The sequence below is a fragment of the Kogia breviceps genome, chromosome 1, assembly GCF_026419965.1.
Source record: "Kogia breviceps isolate mKogBre1 chromosome 1, mKogBre1 haplotype 1, whole genome shotgun sequence".
NCBI lineage: Eukaryota > Metazoa > Chordata > Mammalia > Artiodactyla > Physeteridae > Kogia > Kogia breviceps.
The window spans coordinates 164,005,550-164,031,014 of record NC_081310.1 but is presented as its reverse complement, the minus strand read 5'-3'; the positions used below and the strand labels follow the sequence as shown (position 1 = coordinate 164,031,014).

Below are 25,465 nucleotides of genomic sequence, written 5' to 3'. Positions count from 1 at the left end.
ACTTCCCCTGTCAGAGCACCAGGCTTAGTAGACCTCTGCCTTCTCTTGAAAGGCAGCTGACCTTTTGAAGGGGAAGAGAGAGTTGTCCATCTGAGCTAGACTGTTTGAAAGGGTCTCTGTTCCCATGACTGAGACCCTGGTATAGATATCTTTGCCATAGGGCTGATGGGTTTCTGACATTTGATACTACAAAAGAAAATCAGTCTTGGTCCTTTGGGTGGTAGCTTTTATTCTGGTATTAGCGTGGCAGTTTTATCAGCCCCTTGTCTTTTTATCTTGTTCTCCCAGGTGCCTGATACGGAGGACATCTGATATCCTTTCTAAATATCTGCCTGTGAAGATCGAGCAGGTGGTTTGTTGTAGGTACTGAACTCAGATGAGGGGTGTGGAGTGAGTGGGTAAAAAGCTCAGTCCCTGAGGTATGGCTGGGCTCTCAGTGTGTCCTTAGAGGGCAGAAGTGTGGTCCAGCATTTCCTGCTGACCCAGCTCCTTTTTTTTTTCTTTTTCAGGCTGACACCCCTTCAGACTGAATTATACAAGAGGTTTTTGAGACAGGCCAAGCCAGCAGAAGAGTTGCGTGAGGGCAAGATGAGTGTGTCTTCCCTTTCTTCCATCACTTCACTAAAGAAACTATGTAATCGTGAGTTGGATCCGTGTTCTGGGGTCCTCTGTGAGGGTGAGCAAGGAAGGTAGTTGAACCACCTTCACTAAAACTTGTCCATAGTCCTCATAGAGGCCGCATGTAATTCTATGCCTCCACAAGGCATGAGCTCATGTATTGTGTACTCTAAACCAGACCCTTTGCTTTGGAAAATTTAGCTTATCCTTTGCCTGACCCATGATTGATGCTTGGAATATATAGGACTGTATGTGAAAGTGTGTGCACACACACATATGCGTATAAAATATTGGACAGGGGGAAAAATAACAAACTTTGCCCTGTCTGGTATAGCTCGCCTCTTGTTGGGAGAACGCAGAACACACTAGTGAGCAAAATTGTCCACTCATGATCCCAGGTGGCACTGACTGGGATTTGGAAACAAGCAAATCTGGTGCTGAGGAAGGTCTGGGTAGGCTTCTAGAGGGCATTCTAATGAGCATTGAAGTGGAAACTTCTGAAAGCAATGTAGCTGGCATTTTGGAGTTTTTTTCAGATCCAGCTCTAATCTATGACAAGTGTGTAGAGGAAGAGGATGGCTTTGAAGGTACCTTGGACATATTCCCCCCTGGGTATAGCTCCAAGGCTCTAGAGCCTCAGCTGTCAGGTGAGTCCTTTCCTAACGGTCTTTGGGCTCCTCTGAGAAGAGGAGTGGGAGGTTGTCTCTTTGTGCTAGATCTATTCTGTCTCATGGCAGGATATCAAGAGTAAGAATCCTGGGCCATCGGTGCTGATGGTTGTTGATCTCCCCAGGTAAGATGCTGGTCCTTGATTACATTCTGGCGGTGACCCGAAGTCGCAGCAGTGACAAAGTAGTGCTGGTGTCCAATTACACTCAGACATTGGACCTCTTTGAGAAACTCTGCCGGGCCCGAAGGTAGGGAAGAGCTGTCAAAGGGGTACCTCTCCTACTGTACCCCTAGGAAAAGTAGGTGTTCTGATTGGTGGATATGGACCAAGATGTGGGTGCAGGAGGGACTTTCCAGAAGATGTCTGTTCCCTTATTGCTGCAATGGCCATAACTCCATCTCCAAGCAGAATAGTCCTTTGTCCTTCACGTACTCCACAGGACAGTCCTAGCCCTTAGCTCCCTGCCACTCCCTTTGTGAGTTTAGGGTTTCAGGCTATATATGAACAGCCTTCAAGCATGGTTGGTTCAGTCCCTTCAGTAGCTCTGGCTCCAAGGGGGCTCTGCTTCCTTCTTGATTTGATCTTTGGATTCCCCTTCAGGTACTTATATGTTCGCTTGGATGGCACAATGTCCATTAAGAAGCGAGCCAAGGTTGTGGAGCGCTTCAACAATCCATCCGTAAGTGCACAGCTACTGTCCCCACACCACTAATGCAATAACATCTGAACTAAGGGTGGACAGAGAATCTACAAAGGGGCTCTGCTTTCGGTCTCTCGGCTTTTTTTTTTCTGGTGGGTGTGGTAGGGTTAGGCTGATTGGTTGGTGATGGCTGTACTGGGAACTGACCTTGTGGGCTGGTAAACTGGCTGGTAGGTAGGTAAACTGGTGGTCCTCACAAGTGGTCTGCACCTGAGAGAACAGTTGGCTGGGCTGAGAAAGATTCTTAGTTTGGGCTGTAAGTGGTACTTTTTCTCCTTCTTCTCTTTCCAGAGTCCTGACTTTGTCTTCATGCTGAGCAGCAAAGCTGGGGGCTGTGGCCTCAATCTCATTGGGGCTAACCGACTCGTTATGTTTGACCCTGACTGGAACCCAGCCAATGATGAACAAGCCATGGCCCGGGTCTGGCGTGACGGTCAAAAGAAGACCTGCTATATCTATCGCCTGCTCTCTGTAAGGATGGTGATAATGGTCAGCATAGGTGTGGGTCATGGAATAAGACTTTCAGGACCACCTTGGGTTGTTTCTCATTGCCTCTCTTTGGCCCCTCTGCCCGTAACCGTGGCCAGGCTATGGGCTTAGCCTGGAGCTCTTTATTCTTCTTTTCTCTCCCTCTCTCACCACCCTGTTCCTCAGATCCTTCTTACTATGCCCTCTGGATGCCTGTGCAGTAAACAAACTCCCCTGTGGCCTCATCCTTTTCACAGGACACTTGCTTTCTCTTACACCTGATTTCTTCCGTACTGCTTGCCTTGTAGTCTTCTCACACTCCATGTCCCACGAGGCTAAGAAGTGGTATTAGCATTCTGCAAGTTCTCAGTGATCAGTCAGACCATCTATCCTATAGTACCTCTTTTGAAGCTCATGTTGTTTTGACTACCCTCTTTTCTTCCTTGCTACAGTCATCTACCTTCTGCTGTTTACCTAATTCATCAATAACTTTGGACACCAGTTCCGTCTTCATTTCTTCCCCAAATCCAGCTATCATGCTGGCTGACTTCAAGGACCATGCAATTTTCCAGCACTCTGGCCTTCACGTTTCCTTGACTTTGTCTCTAATGACCTCTTTAACACCCCCTCATTTTTTTTTTAAATTTTATTTTTTATTTATTTATTTTTGGCTGCCTTGGGTCTTTGTTGATGCGCACGGGCTTTCTCTAGTTGTGGCGAGCGGGGGCTACTCTTCATTGTGTTGCGCGGGCTTCTTATTGCAGTGGCTTCTCTTGTTGCGGAGCACAAGCTCTAGGTGCGTGGGCTTTAGTAGTTGCGGCACGCGGGCTCAGTAGTTGTGGCTCCCGGGCTCTAGAGCGCAGGCTCAGTAATTGTGGCGCACGGGCTTAGTTGCTCCGCAGCATGTGGGATCTTCCTGGACCAAGGCTCGAACCCGTGTCCCCTGCATTGGCAGGCATATTCCCAACCACTGCGCCACCAGGGAAGTCCCTTTTTAAAAAAAATAAAAATAAATAAATTTATTTATTTATTTTTGGCTGCATTGGGTCTTCGTTGTTGGGTCTTCATTGCTGCTCGTGGGCTTTCTGTAGTTGCTGTGAGTGGGGCCTGCTCTTTGTTTCGGTGCACAGGCTTATTGCGGTGGCTTCTTGTTTCAGAGCTCAGCGCTAGACATGCGGACTCAGTAGTTGTGGCTCATGAGCTCTAGAGCGTAGGCTCAGTAGTTGTGGCGCACGGGCTTAGTTGCTCCGTGGCATGTGGGATCTTCCCAGACCAGGGTTCAAACCTGTGTCCCTGCATTGGCAGGCAGATTCTTAACCACTGCGCCACCAGGGAAGTCCTCCCCCTCATTTTTTTACTCGCATTATTCCCAAGGCCACAGTATGGAACTTGCAACAGCACCAAAACTATGCAGTACACAGAACTTTAATACCTATCATTCTACTCTCATTTCCTGTCCTTCCAGCTTTCTTGTACCTCCTATATCTGTTTCAACCTAATGTCCCTAGTTACCCCCGCCCCAGCTCCTCCTAGTCTGGCTTCCCTTTCTATTCAGCCTGATCCTCATCGTGCATCCTTTCAGCTACTCTTCCCCTAATACCTACTCCATGTGGATCCTGATAGCTGTTCTCAGCTTCAGCTTCTGCGCCAGATAACAGCTTGCATTTACAGATTGGCGCTACCACAGATTCATTCTCCATTTTGAGCGGGGCCATATCTCATTTCTTTCACCAGCTACTTCAAACCTTCACCACTTTCCTCAAGCTTCCTACCTGGCCCTGTCTTTCCTTCTTTCTGGAGAGGCTTTGTCTTCTACTTCACAGAGAAAATGTAGGCTACCAAGTTTGAATTCTCTTGCCTAACTTCCTCTCTTCTGTCAGTCTTTACCCCTGCTCTTCCCTTCCATTCTCAAAGGAAAATCATTTCCTTCATCTCTGTTTGAGGCTTATCATTCCAGCTCTGCTCTAGACCCCTTTCCTATCCTTTCCTTTCTTGATCAGTTTCTCCTTTATTCCCCTGAAGTCTGTAAACATTGTCAAGTAGCTCTCACCTTAAAAACAAGTTTCTCAACCCTCTGTCCTATTGCAGTGACTACCTTGGGTTACTTTTCATTCATTCACTGTCAGATTTTTCCAAAGCCTACAGATTTACTTCATCTCATCTCCTGTTCACTCATCTCACCAGTTATGCCACTGAACCTGCTTTCGATTTATTATTGGCTTCCTAATTGCTAAAACAAGAGACTCTTGATTTTTCTTCTTTGTATATCTGACACTGTTGGCTACAAATCTTAAAATTCTTTTCTCTTTGGAAACTCCACTCTGGTTTTCCTACTGCTGTGATTATATGCACTCATTATATTGACAAGTCTCTAACTTTTTAGCCCAGATCTCTTACCTGAGTTCTAGACCCATATTTCCATCACCTACTGTATAGTTCTACTTAAATGTCTTATGAGTACCCCTTCTGAATTTTGTCATTTAATGGCTCTGTCATCCACCTAACCCAAATCTGGGTATCATCCTACTGGACCATTCTCTGTTTCCTAACCCGATTCTAATTATACCATTGATTTTACCTTCTCAAAATCAGTCATCTGACTTCCTAATTCTTTACCTTTGGTCTTATCGTAACCCATTCTTCACAACTACTTCCGGAATTAGCTTTCCAAAAATTCTAACTTTGCTTTTCACTTCCAAGGCAAGGCCAAGCTCTTTAGCCTGGCATCCAAGTTTCTCCAGTATGGGGCTTTCTCAATCCCAGCTCTTACGTACTATACGCCTGCCATCCTCTAGACGGGCCAAACTCCTCACAGTCCTCTTATTGATTTTGTTCTTATACGTGGAATGCCTTCTCTCTTTCCTTGTAAACTATCTATTCGTTTTTCAAGATTCAGCTCAAGGATAGTCCTTTCAAGCTTTTCAACATTATTCCATTCCACCATCCCTCTTGCGGGTCCCTGGGTATCCTACAGATTTCTATCATTGTACCAATTATATGTCTCTCTCTCCCCCAGTAGTCTGTGAGTTTAAGAATAGGGATCATCATATTGGATTCTTCTTTGTATCCTGGCATTAGCACAGGGCCTGGCATAGGATACCCAAATGACATTTACTTGAGTGAGATTTGGACTTGGTGTGGAGATCTGCTGCTGCAAACCTCAGCCCACCCTGAGGAAATTTAGCAAGGCCCTGGAATCCTCCATCGGTACAGAAAATATCCTGGGTGGGCAGACATGCACAAGTCATATTCCCAAAAGATAGATTGGGAAAATGGGCTTAGATGAGGGGTCCCCAACCCTTGGGCTGGGGACTGGAACTGGTCCACGGCCTGTTAGGAACTGGGCTGCACAGCAGGAGGTGAGCAGCAAGCAAGCAAAGCTTCATCTGGGGCTCCCCATTGCTTATGTTACCACTTGAGCCATTCCCCACCCCCACCCATCACCAGTCTGTATAAAAATTGTCTTCCACGAAACCACCAGTCCCTGGTGCCAAAAAGGTTGTGGACCACTGGCTTAGATGAACAGAGGTATTGCTGCAAGACTCTTCTCATTCATCTCCCCTTCTACAGTTTCAACCCCTTGGTTTTCCTGGCCCCTATGTTTGGAGGTGACTTAGCCCTGGCTTCCACCCCTACCCCCACCCCCCCAGGCAGGAACCATTGAGGAGAAGATCTTTCAGCGTCAGAGCCACAAGAAGGCACTGAGCAGCTGTGTGGTGGATGAGGAGCAGGATGTGGAGCGGCACTTCTCTCTAGGCGAGTTGAAGGAGCTGTTTACTCTGGATGAGGCTAGCCTCAGTGACACACATGACAGGTAGGTGGAGTGCCCCTGCTGGCCATTACCTCTGAACACCCTACACAGCATGGAGATGGGATCTACAGTAACCATAGCTCTGTCCTCTGCCCACAGGTTGCGCTGCCGCCGCTGTGTTAACAACCACCAGGTGTGGCCACCCCCTGATGGTTCTGACTGCACCTCAGACCTGGCTCAGTGGAACCATAGCACTGATAAGCGGGGGCTCAGGGATGAGGTACTCCAGGCTGCCTGGGATGCTGCTTCCACTGCCATCACCTTCGTCTTCCACCAGCATTCCCATGAGGAGCAGCGGGGCCTGTACTGATAACCAGCTGGTCTGGTGTGTAGCTGTTAGAGGAAGAAGTTGGGGAAAGGGGGCTCCCTGCCCCATAGGGCACTGTTGAATTTTGTTCTTTGAGAGAAAAACCATCAAGAAGGGCTGCATGATGTTTGCCCAAAATTTATTTTATAAGAAAAACTTTTTTGGTTAAAAAAAAAGGAAGGAATAAAGGTATGAAAGGGACTGAGGCCTGAGCAGCATGGTGAGCCCAGTAGAGGAGAGGCCTGGTAGTGGGCACTCCTACACTTCACTAAAGCCTGGGTAACTGCTTGAGGAGGAAAAGCAGGAACCCTGGGGCAGGGAAGGGGGTGGGGGCTGTCCTCAGTGATTAATGACCACTGTGACCTCCTGGCCCAGGGTACTGAGTAAGGAGCCCAAAGGCTCTAAACCCAGTTGTGCGAATGCCTTTGCTGGGCCCCATCAAGGCCTCTAAGACCTCAGTGCAAGGGAAAAAAGAGAAAAAAGGTGACAGAAAGAGAAAGATAGAATTGGTGGTTGGGGGTTCTGGGCAGCCCATGCCTCAGCCCCTGCAAGCTGATGGTACTGAGCATGGGCCTGTGAGGCATGGGCCCATCACATGGTGCTGACATAATCTGCGAAGGCTTGGGATGAGTCCCACGAGTCGCTAACCACATGGCAGGTGGCACGGAGCCGTCGGATGGCTTCCCTGGCTGTGACTGCATCCTGGTCCAGCCAGTTCTGGAAGAGGCGCAGGTGACCAAAGGCCCCACGGCCCCAGCGCTCCAGCCGCTTGGCAAACTCCAGAAGCCCATCTGGCTTGATGCAGTTGGAACTGGTAGGGGTAAGAAGGATTAGACACCCAGGAGTCAACTAATCCCTGGTCTGTGTCCCTGCAGCTCCATCCCTTGTCGTTGCCCTCCCTTCACCTTCCCCACGCCCACATGTACCTGATATCCAGCTGACACAGAGAGGAGGATGAATCTTCAGAGAATACATCTGCCAGGGCCAGTAGGCCAGCATTCCCTGGGGAGAAGGGGAGAAATACTCATCACCTCTACCCAAGAACAGGGAATAAGGGTATCCCAACCCAGTTCTGGCTAGGGAGAAGCCCAGACTCCTAAAGCCCCAGCACAACTATATCCCAACCCCCGTCTTCCCAGTGGAGAGGTGTATGCCTTAATACACTGAATTTCTAGGTCAAAGGACTGGCTCCTTCCCCCTCTCCCTCCTCAGGGCCCTTCCCCCACCCAGGCGGTTCCCCGGCAGCCGGAGGCCCTTCAGTGTGGAGTTGCCCTTCATAGCAGCAACCATCTCAGGCAGAAATTGGGCCGGGCGCTTCTCAAACAGACGGCAGAAGGAGAAGGTAATCTCTGTCAAGAGAAAGTGGAATAAGTTCTGATGGCAGCATGAGAAATGGTGCTGCCCCTCTGGCCCCAGGGCCTTAGCAAGGGGTATGAACATTTTACAGAGTCCCAGAAGGAGAAAATAATTTGTCCAAAACCCCAAGCAAGGCTGTAACTAAGTATTCAAACTAGAGATTGAGCCTACAAGGGAGGCTCTGCACAGACAGTTCTCCATACACTTCCTTCTATGCAGGGGTGGGCATTAGCCACAAGTCTATGAGGGGGCTCCTGGCAGCACATTTATCCCTTCCCACCACCATCATTTGTCAGCCACTGGAAGGTAAGAAAAACTTATAGGTGAGGCACTCTCCAAGTGAGTAATTTCCCATGTTTAGTATAGGAAGAGTTGAGTAGGGGACCCTTTAGAAGGAAGGTGATGCAGGTTCTGTGATCATTTTATAGTTGACATAAAGCCAAGAAAAGAACAGTGGCTTGCTTACTCAGTGAGACCGTGGCAGATCTGCAGTGAGGACCCACGAATGCCCCAGGCTCTGGATAAACTTACCTTGAAGAGTTAGATTCTGCAGCAAAAACAGCACCTCACTCTGACAGTCAGCCAGATTCATGTCATGGAAGCTCAGCCTCTTCAGAGCTAGGTTGTACTCTGGATCAGGAAAGTTAATGGACCTTAGTGTTCTCAAAGAACAATGCAAAGTCCCCTTCTGTTCTCCCTTTACCATTCTAACTGGGTCCTACCTTTGAGTGTCTGCAACACAAGCCCAAAATCTTGGGGAGAGGCAAAGGTGGCACTATCCAGGGACAGCTGCTGCAGAGAACCCGAGGCCTTCAGTACAGAGCAGAGCAGTGGGGCTGGCTGGGCTCCCCGTGGAAATCCCATCTCCAGCTGTTCCAGGCAGTTTTCTGGATATGGTAGGGAGAGAATATTACAGCTGGCTATTGCTACTTCATTCCCATTGCAGGTCCCATCCTGTCCTTAAAGGATTCACTAAAAAATCATTTACTTGTCCTTGAGTGCCTACTATATGCAAGGCAGTATGCTAATATATGATTTAGTCCTTGTTCTTAACGGTGCTTTTAATCCAAGAAGACAACTAATCAGACACAAGTAGAGTATGCAGAATGGTGGGATACAAGACATGCAGGAACTAAGGGAACATACAGCATGGGGACCCAATCTAGTCTAATGGTCAGGTCTGTTCTTGGTTCAGACCCCTTTCTGGAGACAGATCTGCCATAGTCACTCCCTATGGGGCTAGTGTTGGTCTGGGATCTATCCAACCCATGGTTATCTTTAAGAACAAGCTCTAAAGGCAACAAATTACAGATAAGCCAGGAATGTGTGGTGACAGGCCTGGATTAGAGATCTTTTGCCTTCCCCACACAAATACACCTCCACACTTCTGTGGAAATAGACACGCGCATAGTACTTCACCTGGTATCTCCTCATCCCCAATTATGTGGCTAGGGGGCCCTGCATTCCCTGGTACTGCAGGGTTGTCCCTCTGGCTAGGGTGGTCGACACGAATAGAGAGGACCCGCAACAGGGGCAGGGCTCGCACAATGGCACGTGTCAGCTCCAGGATGGGCAGTGGTGAGAACAGGTCACTGAGATGCAGGGCACGGAGGCGGCATCCAGCCTGGCTTGACAGGGCCCGCAGACTATCTAGCAGGCGGAAGATATTAGAGCCCAGGCCTATGGCAGGAAAGAGATTGGGTCAGTCATGTGGGAGTATCAATAGGGGTAATATTCAGAGACAACTCCAAATATTTCTGTTGATAACTACCAAATCTGAGCTTTGGATCAGATTGTTTTAAATGATTCTCAACTATTCATCCGTTGTCTTGCTTTTTCCTCAGGTAACCAGCTTACTGATGTCTCCTCTACTGGGCCATGCCCTCAAACATCAGTCAGGGCAGAGTCACAAAACAGAAGATAGGATGTGGTGGGACAGCATGTGGCTGCTAGCTGAATGACGGGCACAGACAGCAGCAGAGAAATCTGGACTTTTCCTATAGGTCATGGGGAACATCTGAAAACTAAGCAGGAGAGTGACAGTGATCCAATAGGGAATACTTTAAAATTCATCGGGTGGGAATAGGGCAGAAAATGATAACAACATCCCACAGAAGGGGGTAGGATCCAGAAAGGTTAGGGCAGTTGCTTAATGCCACAGAGCAAATAATTCCTTGGAAGCCACACCTTTACCTCTCCTTGGACTGAGCAGGCTCCTTTTGATTCATTCAACTAAACCTTACCCATGGTAAGCACCTGGTAAGCATGTTTTTTTGCTAGATAGTCATGAGCAGATCTTGTTCCTGCCTATACAGCCTGATAACAAAAACATATGATGGGAACTGGGGAAGCAGAGTGCTGTGGAAGTAAAAGGATGGGTACTTAACACCCAGTTTAGCTTTCATCAGTAAAGACTCTCTGGCTGAGTCCTAAAGAACATAAAAGAGACAGGCTAAGAGGAGGAGGAGTGACTGGCAGAGTGAACTTGGCATATATCAAGACCTGAAGGAGAAAGAGTGGCAGGTTCCAAGAACTGAGAAATAGTGTGGCTGGCGTGTAAAGTATGAGGGAGAGAAGTGTTGACGATTCAACTATAGAGGTAAGCAGGGTAAGAACATGAATGGCCCTCTAAGTAAAACAGATACAGTGACAAGAAGCCATTGAATTTTTAGATTGACAGATTTGCACTTTTGAAAATGCTTGGGTTGCAGTGTAAAAAGTGAGTTGTATGGTGTGTATGGAGTCAAGAGGAACTACTGAAATGATGAATCCAGGTGAGAGGTAATGGTAGTCTGAATTAAGGATGTGGAGATAAATGACCAGAGATTGTACCGCCTGGTAACCAAACATATGTGGAGTAAGAGAATCCAGGTTTCTTTTGAGCAACTGAATCATCTGTGATGTCATTGAGAACAGGAAGGTCTTTTTAGAAGGAAGATGCATTCACGTTGGGGAGTGTGGTTTATGAATCCTGTGATATCTAGTTGTCAGATGGATAACTAGGTCTGGAGTTTAGGAGGAAGATCTGGGCTAACGTCATAAAATGGGGGTGTCTTCAGCATAGTTGGTCTTTGAAACCAAGTCCAGGAAGCATGTGTAAACTGGGAGAGCTTTGAGGATCTCTGAACATTGAGAGAAGTAATGTCCAGAAAGGGAGGAGAAAAAAAATCAGAAAATTTTGAGGTAGTAGAAATGAGACTACTTCATGAAGAAGACAATACTTAATAGCAGATGATGCCGAGGATTAATTTAAGATGAGGACTGAAAGGTATACATTGGACTTAGCAACAAGGATGACCTTGGTCACCTCGAGGTCCTTGATGCAGTAGATGGGGTGTAAGCAAGGTTGGAGTGGCTGTGAGAGTACGAGGGCACAGATGACTCTTAAGGTTGTCTCTGAAGGGCATGAAAGAATAGGACAGTAGTTAATAAATGGAATAGATGGAGGTGGTGGTGGTAGTTTTTGGTGGATACCTGATTGAGAGAAGAGAGGCAGCATTAAGTGGTTTATAAGCATGAGTTCTGGAGCCAGGTTACCTGGGTTTGAATTCTAGCTCTGCAATTTACTAACTTATCCTGGGCAAGTCACTTGACCTCAATTGTAAGGATTAAATTAAAGAATATTTAAAATATGCTAGATGCATAGTAGGCAGTATATAAAAGTTAGCTCTTATTAAGGCATTTGAAAAATGTGCTTTCCTAAGGAGGTGAGAGGGTATGTATCCAGAGCACAGGCAGAAGAGTTAGCCTTAGATAGGGCAGCCATTTCTCCCATTGTGATGAAGGAAGAAAGGAAGAGTGCAAGTGTAGGAGTTTATAGGTTTGGTTAACAATAAGTTGAAGGAGTTCATGTGTGATGGCTTCTATTTTCTGTGAAGTAGGTGGTCATCTGCTGAGAGGAAAAGGGTTTGAAGTGGTAGGGTAGGAATGGAGCTGATGTTGCAAACAGGGTTCATATGAGGATGATGACCATGAATGTATATAGTAGCACCAGTCTGCAGTTGTGTGACTTTCTCTAGCACTGTTCAGCAACCTAGGCAGATTGCTGGATTTAGGCAGAACTGAAATTTGGCTAGCTGGGCACAACCAGATGGGAAAGAACTGAGGGCTGTTTTGCAGGTTGCTGGTCTGATTTTTTTTTTAAAAAAAAGGTGTCCCACACCTTTTTGTATAGCTGCTTTGATATGACTAGTGAGATCCAACCTCAGCCCTGGTTGGCCCTGTATTCACTATATTTTCCCACGCCTGTCCTTGGTTTGCCTACCATATCTAAGGTAGACTCATTCTTCAGATTCTCACTGTCCCTCAGGAACCCCTGCTTCCAACTAGATCAAGCCTGTAGACCTTGTGTTCATCTCTTCTAGCACCGACAGTCTGCCACTATATCATGTGTGTGCCTTCAGCCTCCATGTGAGGCAGGTAGGGCCACATCTCCAGCTTCCTGATCATACCCCCTATTCCCCTCCACAGGGTTGGGCACACAGCTGGTGCTGCTGGGAGACCCAACCCCTGCCCCTCCAGGGCACTCACCATTATAGGAGAGTGTGAGGCTCTCCAGAGACACCCAGGAGCTCAGCAGGTGGCACAGTGTCAGAGCCGCCTCTGTGGAGAGTGGAACTGTGAAGAGCTCCAAGGTGGAAATGCTGCGGAATCTTTGGGAGGCCTCCAGTGCTGGAAGCCCCAGGCAACTGGGATCTGATCCATCCAGTGCTCCACAAGCCACTTCCCCGATCTCCATCTCTTCCCCATCCTCTTTCTCACCCGCCACAATGAAAACAAAGTCATATAGGTCTTCAGATTCAGCACCAGACCCCTGACGGGTGCGAGCACCCTTCTTCCCTGCAGCTCTCTTAAAACGCTTTAGGGGCTTAGGCTGTGGGGCTGAGCTAGCTGGAGCCCGTTTAGACGAGGATGTGGAAGAAGAGGAAGCAGAGGCAGAGGAGGTGGTGGCTGGAGTAGAGGGTGGGCGTTTGGTGCCAGGAGCCTCATGGGAAGTGGCTGGAGGGAGCGGCTCCCTCTTAGGGTCTGTCCCGCCTGCTGTCAGGCTCTCCTGTGTGCTCCGGCGTGTTACCCGAGCGGCAGGTGCGGCTCTGGCCGTCTGCTTGGCTTCACTCTTCCGCCGGGAGGCCATCAGGGCTGCAGCACATCGCTCAGCAGCATCCCGGCGAGGCCGGCGTGAGCCCAGCAGGAGGGACCCTTCATCTCGGGATGGAGCCCGGCCTCGGGAGGCCTCTCCACAGAGGCGGCAGGGTGGGCCACCGGGGCCTGGCTGCCAGAAGCCAGCACTCATAGTGAGGATAAGAATGAAAAGGGCTGACTCAGGTACAGGCCAGGAGTACAGCGACACCTGGCTGACAGCCCCATGGTGAATAAGCTGATGCAACAGCTGCCGAAGTGACTGCTGAGCAGCCACATCAGAGAACAGCAGGTGGCGGAACTTGAGGGTGTGCAGGGAACTGGCCAGGGTCTCCAGAACCCTGCGATTGGGCTCTGCCACCAGCTCAGTTGCACCCTGCAGCATGTTGCAGATGGTGAGCTGCCGGACATGGCGGGAGCTATGCAGGAGAGGTGAGAAGCGCTGGTCACAAAGACGCCTGTCAGAAGACACATCAATGGTCCCACGTAGAACATGGGAAAAAAAGGCCTCCATAAACTTGGCTCGCCAACAGGTCACGCTCTGAAAGCAGAGAACATTCCAGACAGCTGTGATACTAAGTGCTACCCATGGAACCCAGTTTCCTTCCTTCCAATAGCTAGCTGTTTACTGAGCCAGGTAACATTCTAAATAATGTATGCAAATTCATTTAATCTTCACATCTTTGAGGTATATATTACTATTAGATCCATTTTACAGGTAAGAAAACCAAGGCACAAATGTTATTGCCTGTGGTTATACAGTTAAGGGGCAGGATTAGGATCTGAACCCAGGAGGGAATTCCCTGGTGATCCAGTGGTTATGACTCTGAGCTCTCACTTCCGAGGGCCGAGGTTCAATCCCGGCGGAACTAAGATCCCACAAGCCACACGGCATAGCCAAAAAACAAAAAGATTTGAACCCAGGAAATTTGGTTCCAGAGACTTACTATAGTGCCTCCCAAGTGAAACACTCAACCCTGTAAGTTCTTCCACACTTGTTTTAAGAACCTGACCCTAACTTTCCATTCTTAACTACCACCTTTGTTCAGACCCTTATCACCTAACACCTGGCTACTTCATTAGCTTCCTGATTCCTCTGCTTGTTCCCCTTCCCAAACTTTTACACAAGTCCACTGGGTTCCATCTTTGTATTAAAAAACAAAACTCTCTGATTATTCTCCTTTAAAACCCCTGAAGTCTCCCCACTGCTTAGGGGATCAGTGCTGCAACACATTTGAAGTTCCTCAGGCTGGCAGGGAAAGCTGTCCACAATACAGCCTCTGCCTACCTGAGCAGCTTTATCTGCCACATCTTGCTCGTGAATGCTTTGCTCTGGCGAAATTGGTCACCTCACTGACCCAAACGTGCCTTCTTTTTCCTTTCCTACCTCTGCCAGAAATGCTCTCCACTGCCAGATCAAATAGACTTCATGAAAGGACCTACCAACATTTTGCTCTTTGAGGCTGTTTGTCTCATTGAATGTCTGCCCCACTTTCTACCCCTCCCCCTACCTCTCTTGTTGGAACTCTGATACTGACTACTCAGGTCTTAGACATTGGTACATATGTCTCATGGTGTTGAGTCTGCCTGTATACACATCTCATCCCAACCAGATTAGAAATTACTGGAGAGGAGGCAGCAAATCTTAGTTTTCTCCAAGGCAATACTTTGCTTTGATGGGTATGAGATTTCATCAGGCTGTTCTGATACATTTAGAAGAACTGAACACAAGTGATTTTTTTTTCCACAAGTGATTCTTAAGATCTGATATACATCAGAATTTACTGTGGAGCTTTTTCCCAAAATTCATATACCATGTACCCAGACTTGGTGATTGTGTTACAACTGAGGTGTAAGGTCCATGCATCTTTATTTTTTAAACCTTCCCCAGATGATTCTGATGTATATTATCAGAGATTAGGAATTACTGCTACCTACCCCAAAAGGACACATTGAGACAAATACTGATATTTCTCTAAGTCCCCATTCTCTCCTAAGGTGCATAGAAAGTCTGATGACTTTGATAAAAGTGCCAGCTCTGCCACTATACTCTGGACCTCTTTAAACCTCTTTCTTCATCTGTAAAATGTGGATAATATCACCTGCTTCACAGGTTTGCTGTGAAGATCAAATGAGACAGTGCAAGTTTAAAGCACCTTGTAAACTGTAAAATACAAAATGTAACTTCTCCTGTTGTTAATGATAATAATTACCCCACATGGGAAATGTGAAATGGACTGGATGGAGGCAGAGCCTGTTAAGCAGGGTGCTTATTCAGCCTGAAGGTAGTGGGGCCTGAGGTTCCCAAAGGCTAAAAATAAGATACTTCCTTTGGTATCTACCCTGCCTCTGTGCATTCCCTCATACCAGATTGACCCTCAGTTTATATGAGGTTCTTGGCAGGAGATGGGCCCCTATTCTCAGGCAAAAGTGTCATTCCCTTTGCCCTAGCTATTCCCCAAGACCCTGCTGTGGTAATAAATAGGAACGACTTCATGTTTAAACTAACTGCATGGCAGCTACAAGTGAGAAAGGTCCCTCCAGCAGCAGTGTGGGGGCCTGAGGGCAGCAGGAAAAAATACCTGGCAACCAAATCTCTACTCAGCCTTAAGTGGAAGCAAAGAGGGTATTCCTGAATCCTTTAATCCTGCCTCATTCTAGCACTTTTTTCATGCATTTGCTGGCCCACACAGCCTAGAAAAATACTTGCAGGTATCCCTAGCAAGGCTTCAACTTCACAAATGAAATAGATGGTTACTATGAGATCTGGGCCTAAAATATGGCCAAAGATGTGAACATGAACAAAGATATTGTGGCTGTTTCCGACTATAAGGCATGTGGAATATGAACTTTAGATAACTAAATACTTGGGTTTTTCAGACATTTTATTGGTTTACAAAGACAATAGGAGAGAATATTTGAAATTGGAACACCCCAGACCTGTGATAACCACAGTGAAAGCAGCATGACATAGTGATTAAGAGCATGCACTCCAGAGCCAGACTGCCTGAACTTGAATGTCAGGTCTGCCATTCATGAACTGTCACCTTAGGTAAGTCACTTTTCCTCTTTCTGCCTCAGTTTCATCATCTGTAAACTGAGGAAGATAACTATACCTACATGACAGAGTTGTTGTGAAAATTAAATGAGTATGTAAAATTAGTTGATGACTATTGCAATGGCTTCTTTCTCATGAATTAATGCATAAGCAGATAGCAATTCACTGCATTTTATTCCATCACCACCTTGTAGAAGATTCTATGCTAAAACGTCAAAGCTGAAAAATACCTGAGAGACCTAGTCCAAGCCACTTATTTTGTGGACTCGTACACTATAGTTCATACACTATAGTTCAGAGAATGCAAAATGATTTAAATACTTTCTTTTGGGGGCGAGTAGGGGAAATGAGGCACCACCAAAGAGGTGACATGACATTTGCTTACCAACACAATCAGTCCTTGGCCCATCCACAACGGGCTGGCAGCTCAGGTACTGGTAAGGAAGGAAGAAGTGTGTACAAACTAGGGAGAGCTAAATATTTTCTTGTACTAAACTGTTAGAGCCTGCAAATGCTCATAAACTATATATCGTCCACTGTTTTTCTGATAACAGAAATATTGTTTGTGGAACTATATGGAAGCAAATCAAAAATCATGTGTAAACCAACTTTTTGGAGTGTATATTGTATATGTGATGAGCTATAGGTATTTGTGTTTATAACACTGAGACGATTCTGAACAGTTTCAACTGCTGGGCTTTTTTTTTAAACATTACATATCACCACATCATTAAACATTTTTACCACCACGTATTTAAATATTTTTAGAATGACTTTATTAATATTTTGAAAATATGGATGTACTATATTTAATAATTTCTATATTATTGAATACTTAAATTGTTTCTAGCTTTTTATATTAAACTTTGCTGTCATGAACATCTGGAAATAAATCTTCATGAGTATCTCAATTTTATATACCATAAGATATATACTTCTTAAAATTTCTAGGTGAAGAATTTGAATATTTTAAAGACTTGACAATTATCACCAGATTGCCCACCGAGAAAGTTGTAACATTTCTGTTCCCATCACCAACATATTAAAATGCAAGTCCTACCCACCCCTGGAATTATCTTTTAAAACAAAACCAAATTAAAACAAGACTTCACTAATTTAAGAGGTATAATTTTACTTTCCCATTTTTTAAATTAATGAGATTGAACACTTTTTACTTTATTGGAGATTTTTGTATATTTTGAAACTTGTCCAAATCTGTATTCATTTTATTCTACTGTTCGCCTGTCTTATCTTCTGTATCCTTTTATTTTGCAAATATTGTTGCAAACATTCTTTTACGTACCTTTTAAATTATATTTATAGTGTTTTTTTTACATACCTTTTAAATTGTATTTATAGTGTTGGTATTTTATGTGGCCAGATGTGTCCATATTTTCTTTTTTGTTTCTGCCTATTTACTAGCACTCTCAACCCTGAGATTAGATAACCAGTCACCTTTATTCTTTTTAAAAATTGTTTTGTGCTTTACTTTTTACAATGTAATCTTTAATCTATATAGAAATTGAGTATATTGTAAAGTGAGGCTCTAACTTTATCTTTTCCAAATGGTTAACCAGTTACTGGAGAACCATTGATTGAATAATCCTTCATTTCCCCATTGCTTTGTCTCCAGAATATCTATTTTATTCTGCAGATCTCTTAATACACATATACACTAGTACTACACAGTTTGAAATACTATTGCTCTATAAGCAATCAGGTACTCTATCTTGCTCACCACTGTATACCTAGAACCTAGTGTAGTGCCTGGAACTGAATAGTCACTCAATAACTGTATGAACTTTGAATGAAGTGAAGGTTACTGTTATGTAAAAGTGGGAAGTGGAAGCAGACACCTTCTGGAATGGATATGCTCCAAGTCAGGACTTCTGTGTAGGTGACTGTTAGGCCACCAGGCCTGGGGCTTCCTATATATTCTGAAATACTCTGAGACAAGGAAACAGATAACAAATAGACATTCCTTCCCAGGAAGCTTGAGATAATGGTGGAAAAAGCTTTCTCAAAGAGAAAGATATTACAGTCTCCATCACATGCTAGTCAACCATACTACTTGGGAGACACTGTGACAAAGTGAATCTCATGTTTCTTTAAAGGTTGCAGGAAGCTGTTGCCGTTTCTTAACATTCTTGTGTCCACTTCTCTTCCTCATAAGGCCTAACTCCTATACATAATGCCTGATAATTTCACTGGGCCTCAATGTCATTATGCTGAACTCCAGGGGTTGCATCTAGATCTGGAAGTGGAAAAGCTGAAGGATATGGAGCTGAACGTTACTGAACCTAGTGTATCCCCACAAAATAAATCTCCAATTTCTGATAAGAGCTTGTTCCCCTCTCATTTGGCTTCATTCACTATATAAAGTCCAGTTCAAATACTACTTCCTAGGAAAGACTTTCTTACTCCCTTTTCCTTCAACCTCCTCGCTACACTTGATCATACCACTTGCCCTACCATACATGATGTATTTGTTTGCAGATTTCCCCACTAAACTGATAGTTCCTCAAGATTAGGGATTGTGTCTGTACCTCTAATATTCAGCATAAGATGTGGTATGTGGTAAGTTTGAGTAAATGTTTATTGAACTCAATCTGTCCTGTCACCTAATTATGGAGCAGTAAAAGGAATTCTGTTTAAATGAGAGCTCCAGTGAGTTATATTTGAACCAATGAATAATAGAATCTTATTATTCTAAGGGCTAAGAGGACCCCTAAAAGTCATCTTGTCCAATATCTCCAACAATGCCGAACTTCTTCTATTGATACAGTACCCTTGTGTCAGGTGGTTATCCAGACTCTATTAATAAACAGTTAGAGATGGGAAGCTTATTACCTCTGGAATTAGCTTGTTTCATCACCAATAACCTCAGAGTTTAAAAGTTCTACAGTTTAGCAAAAGTTTATCCTCCTTTAGCTTCCACCCAGAACAAGTCTGTTAATCCCTCTTTCAAATATTTCAAGACAGTTCATGTTCCCCAAGTCTTCTCTTTTTCAGGAAAAACATCTCCAGTCTTCCAAATGTGACTCACATGATGTGGCTTTGACTTCTTTCTCCATACTCCAGGGATAGCCTGACCACTGCAGAGTCAAGCAGGTCTATCATCCCCCTTGTCTTTCAGTCTACATTATAGTTACATTAGTTCACACAGCTCAGGATACAGTCATTATATGAATGGCTTTAGCAAAATGTAGACTAAACCCCCTTAATCTTTTTTATTCTAGCTGCTGCTAAGCCAGACCCCTCCACCCACTACCCTGAGGTCATGCAATTAGAATTTTTTAGACTCAAGTGGAGAGTTGGTTTATTCTGCTAAATTTCATCTTGTTAGGTTTGACCATTGCTCCAGCCCTGTCAAGACCTGAATACAGGTTCTGCCATCCATTGTGATCACTACCTTTCCCTGTTTTGTGTCACCTGCAAACATGGTGAACAAGCAAGTCAGTGACAAATGTCAAATGAAAAGAACTTCGTGACAAGCCATCAGAGACCTCTTCCCAAATTCATTCCATGCTTGCCCCTGCACTTTACCAGTACCCAGCTTGTGTTTGTGTGCTATTCCTGCTTTCACTGTGCAAAGTCAGGCCAGAGTTCTACCTGGTGCCTTAACTTACTTCCAAACTGGAAGGCCTTGTCTTCATCAGCTCATCCCATAGTCGGCGCCAAATGGCCTGAGTGGAGAGGCCTGTAGAGAGAAATATCACATTTACTTGGCTGCTCCTTGGTCTCCATGAGTGAAGTACATCAGCCTTTTAATGTCCTTTTCTAGGTTCACAGGAGCAACATGGCAGAGTGGTAAAGAGCACTGGCTCTAACAACGGACTGCCTGGCTTCAAATATCAGCAAACCATAGTCTAGCAGTGTAACCTTGAGCAAGTTACTTAATTTTTCTGTACCTCAGTTTCCTTATCTATGAAATGTAGTTAATAATAGCAATTTCACAGAGTTGTTGAAAATATTAAATGAGTTTCTCCAGGTAAAGTGCCTAAGATAGGTGCCTAACCTGCTTGGAACAGGGTTAGTTAGATGAATGTTAGCTGTTAACAGATGTGTCCAATGAAGGGTTTGGGAGGCAGCTTGATAAATTAGAAAAATGAATTCAGAAGATTCAAAAGATCTGGGTTTGGGACTTCCCTGGTGCTCCAGTGGTAAAAAATCCTCCTTACAATGCAAGGGATGCGGGTTTGATCCCTGGTCAGGTAACTAAGGTCCCACATGCCGTGGGGCAACTAAGCCCGCGTGCCACAACTACTGAGCTCGTGCATCTCAACTAGAGGGCCCTCATGCCCCAAACTACAGAGCCCATGCGCTCTGGAACCTGCATGTCACAACTATGGAGACCACGTGACCTGGAGCCTGCATGCCACAATTAGAGAAGAGAAAACCCACACGCCACAACTAGAGAGAAGCCCGGGCACCGCAATGAAAGATTCTGCATGCCTCAACCAAGATCCCGCGTGCCTCAACTAAGACTCAATGCAGCCAAAAATAAATAAAGTAAATAAAAAATGAATTAAAATATTGTCGTAACTGAAGTTTATTTAAAAAAAAAAGATCTGGGACTTCCCTGGTGGCGCAGTGGTTAAAAATCTGCCTGCCAATGCAGGGGACACAGGGTTCGAGCCCTGGTCCAGGAAGATCCCATGTGATGTGGAGCAATTAAGCCCGTGCACCACAACTACTGAGTCTACGCTCTAGAGCCCATGAGCCACAACTACTGAGCCCGTGAGCTACAACTACTGAAGCCCATGTGCCTAGAGCCCGTACTCTGTAACAAGAGAAGCCACTGCAATGAGAAGCCTGCACAACGCAACTAGAGAAAGCCCGTGTGCAGCAACAAAGACCCAATGCAGCCAAAAATAAATAAATTTAAAAAAAAAAAATCTTTAAAAAAAAAAAGATCTGTGTTCAGGAATTCCCTGGCTGTCCAGTGGTTAGGACTTGGTGCTTTCACTGCCGGGGCCTGGGTTCAATCCCTGGTCGGGGAAATAAAATCCTGCAAAAGATCTGGGTTCTATTTGGCTTTGCTATTAATTGTTGTGTGCCTGTGGTTTCTTTTTTATTAGTATAATAGGGATCACATACTTGTTTTGTGTTTCACAGGACATTGAGAAATCAGATAAGAAAATAGGTGTGAGGGTACTTTTTGAAAAGCATGAAGTTCTATGCAGGTATCAGGTGTAATATTTACCTGAAGAACATCATGGTGCCTTGCTTACAATCAGTGACTGAAAAAAAGACAGAAAAACACTCACCTTTCTTGAGGGCAGTTTCCTCAATCCTCTCCAAGTAATATATATTGAGCAGAGGTAAGATGCTTTGAAGTATTGGGCCTGGGAGGGCTACAAAAACCAAACATAAAATTTACTTTTTTCTCCGAGTTGCAAGCATTATTTATCCTACTGGAAAGGAAAACAGAAGGGCAGACTTCTCACTTGACGAGAGGAACTTATAGAAGATAACCTAAGTTTAATTCAGACTCTGGTCCACTTATCTTCAGCCACTTAGTTGGCAGCTGGAATTTCAGGGGCATGCATGTCTTCAAGGGTGAGATAATCCGACAAAGCAAGCTGATAGGCTCATTTAGGAGCTGGCAGTTCACTTCTGCCCAAGCCTAATGGACCATTCTGCATTTAAAAGGTCCCTTTGAATATGTGTGATTTAAAAAAAAGTCCCTCATAATCTGGGCCCTACTAACTTCTCCAGCTCCCTGCTTTGCCTCCTACACTTCAGCCATACTAAACTACTTTTTTCAGTTACCTAACTCCCTGCTTTCTACCTGTGCCTTTGTCATGCTGTTCTCTCCACTGGGAATGTTCTTGCCATTTTCAGCATATCAATTACTCATCTTTCACGTATCACATGCCCTTTATTAAGCCTTTCCTGAATTCCCTTCCCACTCTTCCAAACTGGCCACTTCCATCCTTTGGGCTCCCACTATACCCTGAACTAGCACTTTCCTATGAAGACTAAAAATAATTAGGCTCTATACTCTTAATTCAATATATCTTCAAAACAGAACTTGCTCTTGCTAACTTCCCTAGATCTGAGAGGCATTACAGTATTGTGGCTAAATGGTTTAGTCTCTAGATTGGACAAAACTGGGTGAAATCCTGATTGTACCACTTAATTATGAATTCATAGACAAATTAATGTCTTTGAGCCTCAGTTTCCTCAATTGTAAAATTGAGATAATAATAACTACCTCAAGATTGTTGTGAAAATTAAAGGAGACCATGCTCATAATCTTTTGAAGACTATGCCTGTCCATAATCTCATTGAATTTTAGCTCTTATTATTCTTATCCTGTCAAAAGCATCTCTGTCCTGCCAAGAAAAAGTCTTAAGATCTTGATACTTGAGAAAATTCTTTCAAAACTTACATTCCAGGATCTCCTTTTATCTTTACTTATGCAATAACTGAGTCTAGATATCCAAGAGCCTAGTACAATTATTTCTACATAGTAGGTACTCAATGTACCTGCTGAAGAAAAGCATTAATTCCCTATGCTATTATACTAATGTAGTCACTCTACTGCATTCAAGATAAAGTCCAAGTTCCATATCCTGGCATTCAAGGTATAACATACCTATTCTATTCCTCATTATATCCTTTCCTGCTGCCTTTACTCATTTTCCCCTCCTCTCTCTCTACACAAAGAAATGCTAGTGCACTACTTCCAGGAAGGCTTTCCTGGCTGTTAGCCCACACTGAAACCTTCCTCCAAAATAGCCTTGCTTAGCAGGCCTCTTACTTGGCCCTTCTAAGAGACCTAGCTTGATTCTGTGTGACTGTCCACCTGGGCTAGGCCCATAGGAGCTCTTCCTCCTCTGTCCGTAATGCTCCCCTGTTTAGCCATCCCCTCTCACAGCCACAGGGATTCTCATCCCGTTATTCACAAACTCCTCTGTACCTTTCTCCATTCTTCTTAAGCCAGGCTCTTCCTTGCTTCTTTCCAGCCCACATCTTCAATGCTTCCCCTTCCCAACTTCGGGCCTCCACCCCCGGTCCTCTGTCCTCGTAGCCAGGTTTAGCATTCTGGAAGGTCCAGGCTGACACAGCCAGATCCACTGTACCTTCTTCCACATTCCCCAGGATTTTTCTGAGCCTCCTGCACAGATCCACTGAGACTCTTCTCCTATTGCCCATGAGTCAGCCTGACCCTACTCCTTTTAGCTGTTGGTCCAGGGCCTCCCCAATCCCCTCCCCCTCACTAGGCCTGAGGACTTCTAACAGTCTTCCCCAGCAGACAAGGCACTTGGGCCTCTTCAGGATTGGTCCCCACCACCACCACTACCACCAAGGGCCTTCCTCCATCCCTGGACCTCCTTAACCACTCCACAGCTTTGGGGCTCATTCCTGGAGGCCCAACCCCCCAAACGCCAGGGCCTTTTCTCCACATAGGCCTCCTCACGCGTGTAACCCAAACCCCCAATCCCAGGACATCAAGCCCCCACTCCTGACCTTACACGGGCCTTCCTCCTCGCAAAAGCACCACCGCCACCATTCCTGAGGCCTACACTAGACACCCCCCGCCCCAGGCCCAAGGCCTCCTCTCCTGCCACCCCCTCCCCCTCCCCGGGCCCTCGGCCTGGACTGCCATCTCCTCACCCAACTTCAGCCCTGGCCTCCGGGCCCCACCCCCTCACACCAGCATTCAGTCAGGCCCAAGGCCTCCCTCCGCCCTGTGCGGGCAGGCCTACCCCCAGAGCTCTCACTTTCCTCTCTTTTACTCTCACCGTCGGTGCCCAGGTCGCCCACCCGCGCTTTCCTCCTCAGCAGCCAGACTGCGACCAGCGAGCGGTACCCACCCCACGGCCCGGCCTCCTGGTGCCAATCCGCCCGCAGGCCTCCCTCCTCCGTTACTCGGCCCACCCCGCCGCCGTACTCCCAGGCCCCCCAGCCGGGCTAGTCAGCTCACCCTCCCAGGCCCTCATCCCAGCGCCCTAGGCCGCCCGCCTCTGCTCCTCAGCCTGGGCGCCCTCAACCCAGGCCGGGCCTGGCGGTCTCGGCCGCTCTCAGGCCCAGGCCTCCTTTCATTCCACTCGGACCCAGGCCTCCTAGCGGCGCCGCGCCCCCTCCCAGTTCGGGATCCCCGGGCCGTCGCCCCGCCTGGAGCCTCCGTGGCCCTTCCCGCCTATCCGTCATTCGCGCCTCCGTCGATTGCTGATCCTCTCCCGGCCTCCCTTCACCCGCTCTCTGGCCCTTCCTCGCCGCTCCGGCCAATCCGAGCGGCCTCCGGCGCTCCGTGCCCTGCCCGTCAGACCGTCGCTCAGTCAGTTTGGCATCCGAGGCCCTGGCCGTCTATTCGCTCCCTCCAGCCCCGGGCAGTCAGACAGGCCTCGGCGCCCCGAGCCTTTCGGCCTCTCCGGCAGCCCCATCCCCTCGCTCTCCAGTCCACTGGCTGCCCTCGCTCAGCGGCTTGGCCTCCGGCGTCTCGGCCCCCGAGGTCTGTCAGGCAGACGCCGGAGGCCCCGCGCCGTCAGTCTGGTTAGGTGGCCCCGGGCCTGGCCTCCTGGTCTCCTGGCCTCCGTCCGGGCCTCGCAACATCGGCCCCCGCCCCCAAAAGGGCCATCCCTGACCGTCCGTTCGACATCCAAGACTCCGCAGCCCGGCCCAGCCCGAGTGTCACTTCGGAACCCACAGCTCGGCTAGTCAGTCCTGCCTCTGTCGCCCGGCCCGCTTCGCCCCAGACCCGGCCTCCTGGCCTCGCCCCCCGCGCCCCCCGGCCAGGCCGCGGTGCGGGTCCACCTGCCGGTTTGGTCTCCGTCTTTACTGTGCCCAGGCCTGTCAGTCACGGAATTCATGTTCCGACCCAAAGGTCTGGCTTCCAGTGCCCCGGGCTGGGCCTTGCTCCAGGCCTCCCGGCCTCGCCCCCCGCGCCCCCCGGCCGCTGGGCCGTCTCCGCTCGTTGCCAGAGGTAGCCCCTCACCCCGCGACTTACCCCACACCCCGCTTTCCAGAACCCCCATATGGGCGCTCACCGCCCGCCCGCACAGCTCGAACAGGGCGGGGGGAGCGCTGGGGCCCGAGGCCGAGCTCTTCGCTGGCGCCGCCTCCCGGGACGTGGCCTCCATGGTCGTTGCCGCCGCTACCTCACAGAACCAGCAACTCCGGGCGCGCCAGGCCTCGGGCGCCGCCATCTTGGGGAGGTGCGCGAGCCCGAGAGTAGCAGTCTAGAGCCGCCATCTTGAAAAGGTCAGCAGTTAGGACGGTTCCATCAGCGATGTGGGGAAGACTGGGAATTGCGCTAAAGGAACATCGAATACTTCTGCATACTTTCCAAGTCTCTTAGAAGCCAATATTTTAAGTAAATTCCCAGGGTC

At 47.1% G+C, this 25,465-nt stretch overlaps 2 protein-coding genes across 8 annotated transcripts in view; one reads left to right on the top strand and one right to left on the bottom strand.

Moving 5' to 3' along the window:
* RAD54L (RAD54 like) overlaps nt 1-6,774 on the top strand; it is a 63,250-nt gene extending 56,476 nt beyond the window's left edge. For 3 of the 4 annotated variants that reach the window (XM_067008389.1, XM_059042750.2, XM_067008404.1), the window contains exons 11-18: nt 289-363; nt 510-640; nt 1,155-1,265; nt 1,412-1,535; nt 1,889-1,967; nt 2,280-2,459; nt 6,107-6,270; nt 6,367-6,774. In XM_067008389.1, the coding sequence (XP_066864490.1) occupies nt 289-363; nt 510-640; nt 1,155-1,265; nt 1,412-1,535; nt 1,889-1,967; nt 2,280-2,459; nt 6,107-6,270; nt 6,367-6,577 (1,075 nt within the window). In that variant the 3' untranslated portion in view covers nt 6,578-6,774. The remainder of the gene's footprint in view (nt 1-288; nt 364-509; nt 641-1,154; nt 1,266-1,411; nt 1,536-1,888; nt 1,968-2,279; nt 2,460-6,106; nt 6,271-6,366) is intronic. The other variant, XM_067008383.1, reaches the window with a different exon arrangement.
* On the bottom strand, nt 6,697-25,335 carry LRRC41 (leucine rich repeat containing 41). 4 transcript variants are annotated; one of them, XM_059042733.2, is made up of 10 exons: nt 25,084-25,335; nt 21,395-21,481; nt 19,754-19,824; nt 12,461-13,607; nt 9,350-9,610; nt 8,653-8,817; nt 8,462-8,560; nt 7,801-7,923; nt 7,501-7,576; nt 6,697-7,385 (listed from the first exon to the last, which is right to left on the bottom strand). In XM_059042733.2, exons 1-10 carry the CDS (start codon nt 25,280-25,282, stop codon nt 7,166-7,168), a joined length of 2,448 nt encoding a protein of 815 aa, XP_058898716.1. In that variant the 5' UTR covers nt 25,283-25,335; the 3' UTR covers nt 6,697-7,165. The 4 variants fall into 4 exon arrangements, with proteins under 4 accessions (XP_058898716.1, XP_066864454.1, XP_066864459.1 ...); XM_067008353.1 differs by lacking the exon at nt 25,084-25,335 and adding an exon at nt 23,053-23,250; XM_067008358.1 differs by lacking the exon at nt 9,350-9,610.
* Between the last annotated feature and the right edge of the window lie 130 nt (nt 25,336-25,465).

Coding starts and splice junctions, on each gene's coding strand:
- LRRC41 (XM_059042733.2), bottom strand. CDS start 25,282: ATGGCGGCGCCCGAGGCCTGGCGCGCCCGGAGTTGCTGGTTCTGTGAG. Junction 19,825..21,394: donor GGAAACTGCCCTCAAGAAAG/GTGAGTGTTTTT, acceptor TTCTCTCTACAG/GCCTCTCCACTCAGGCCATT. Junction 7,577..7,800: donor GCTGCCGGGGAACCGCCTGG/GTGGGGGAAGGG, acceptor CCTTCTCCCCAG/GGAATGCTGGCCTACTGGCC.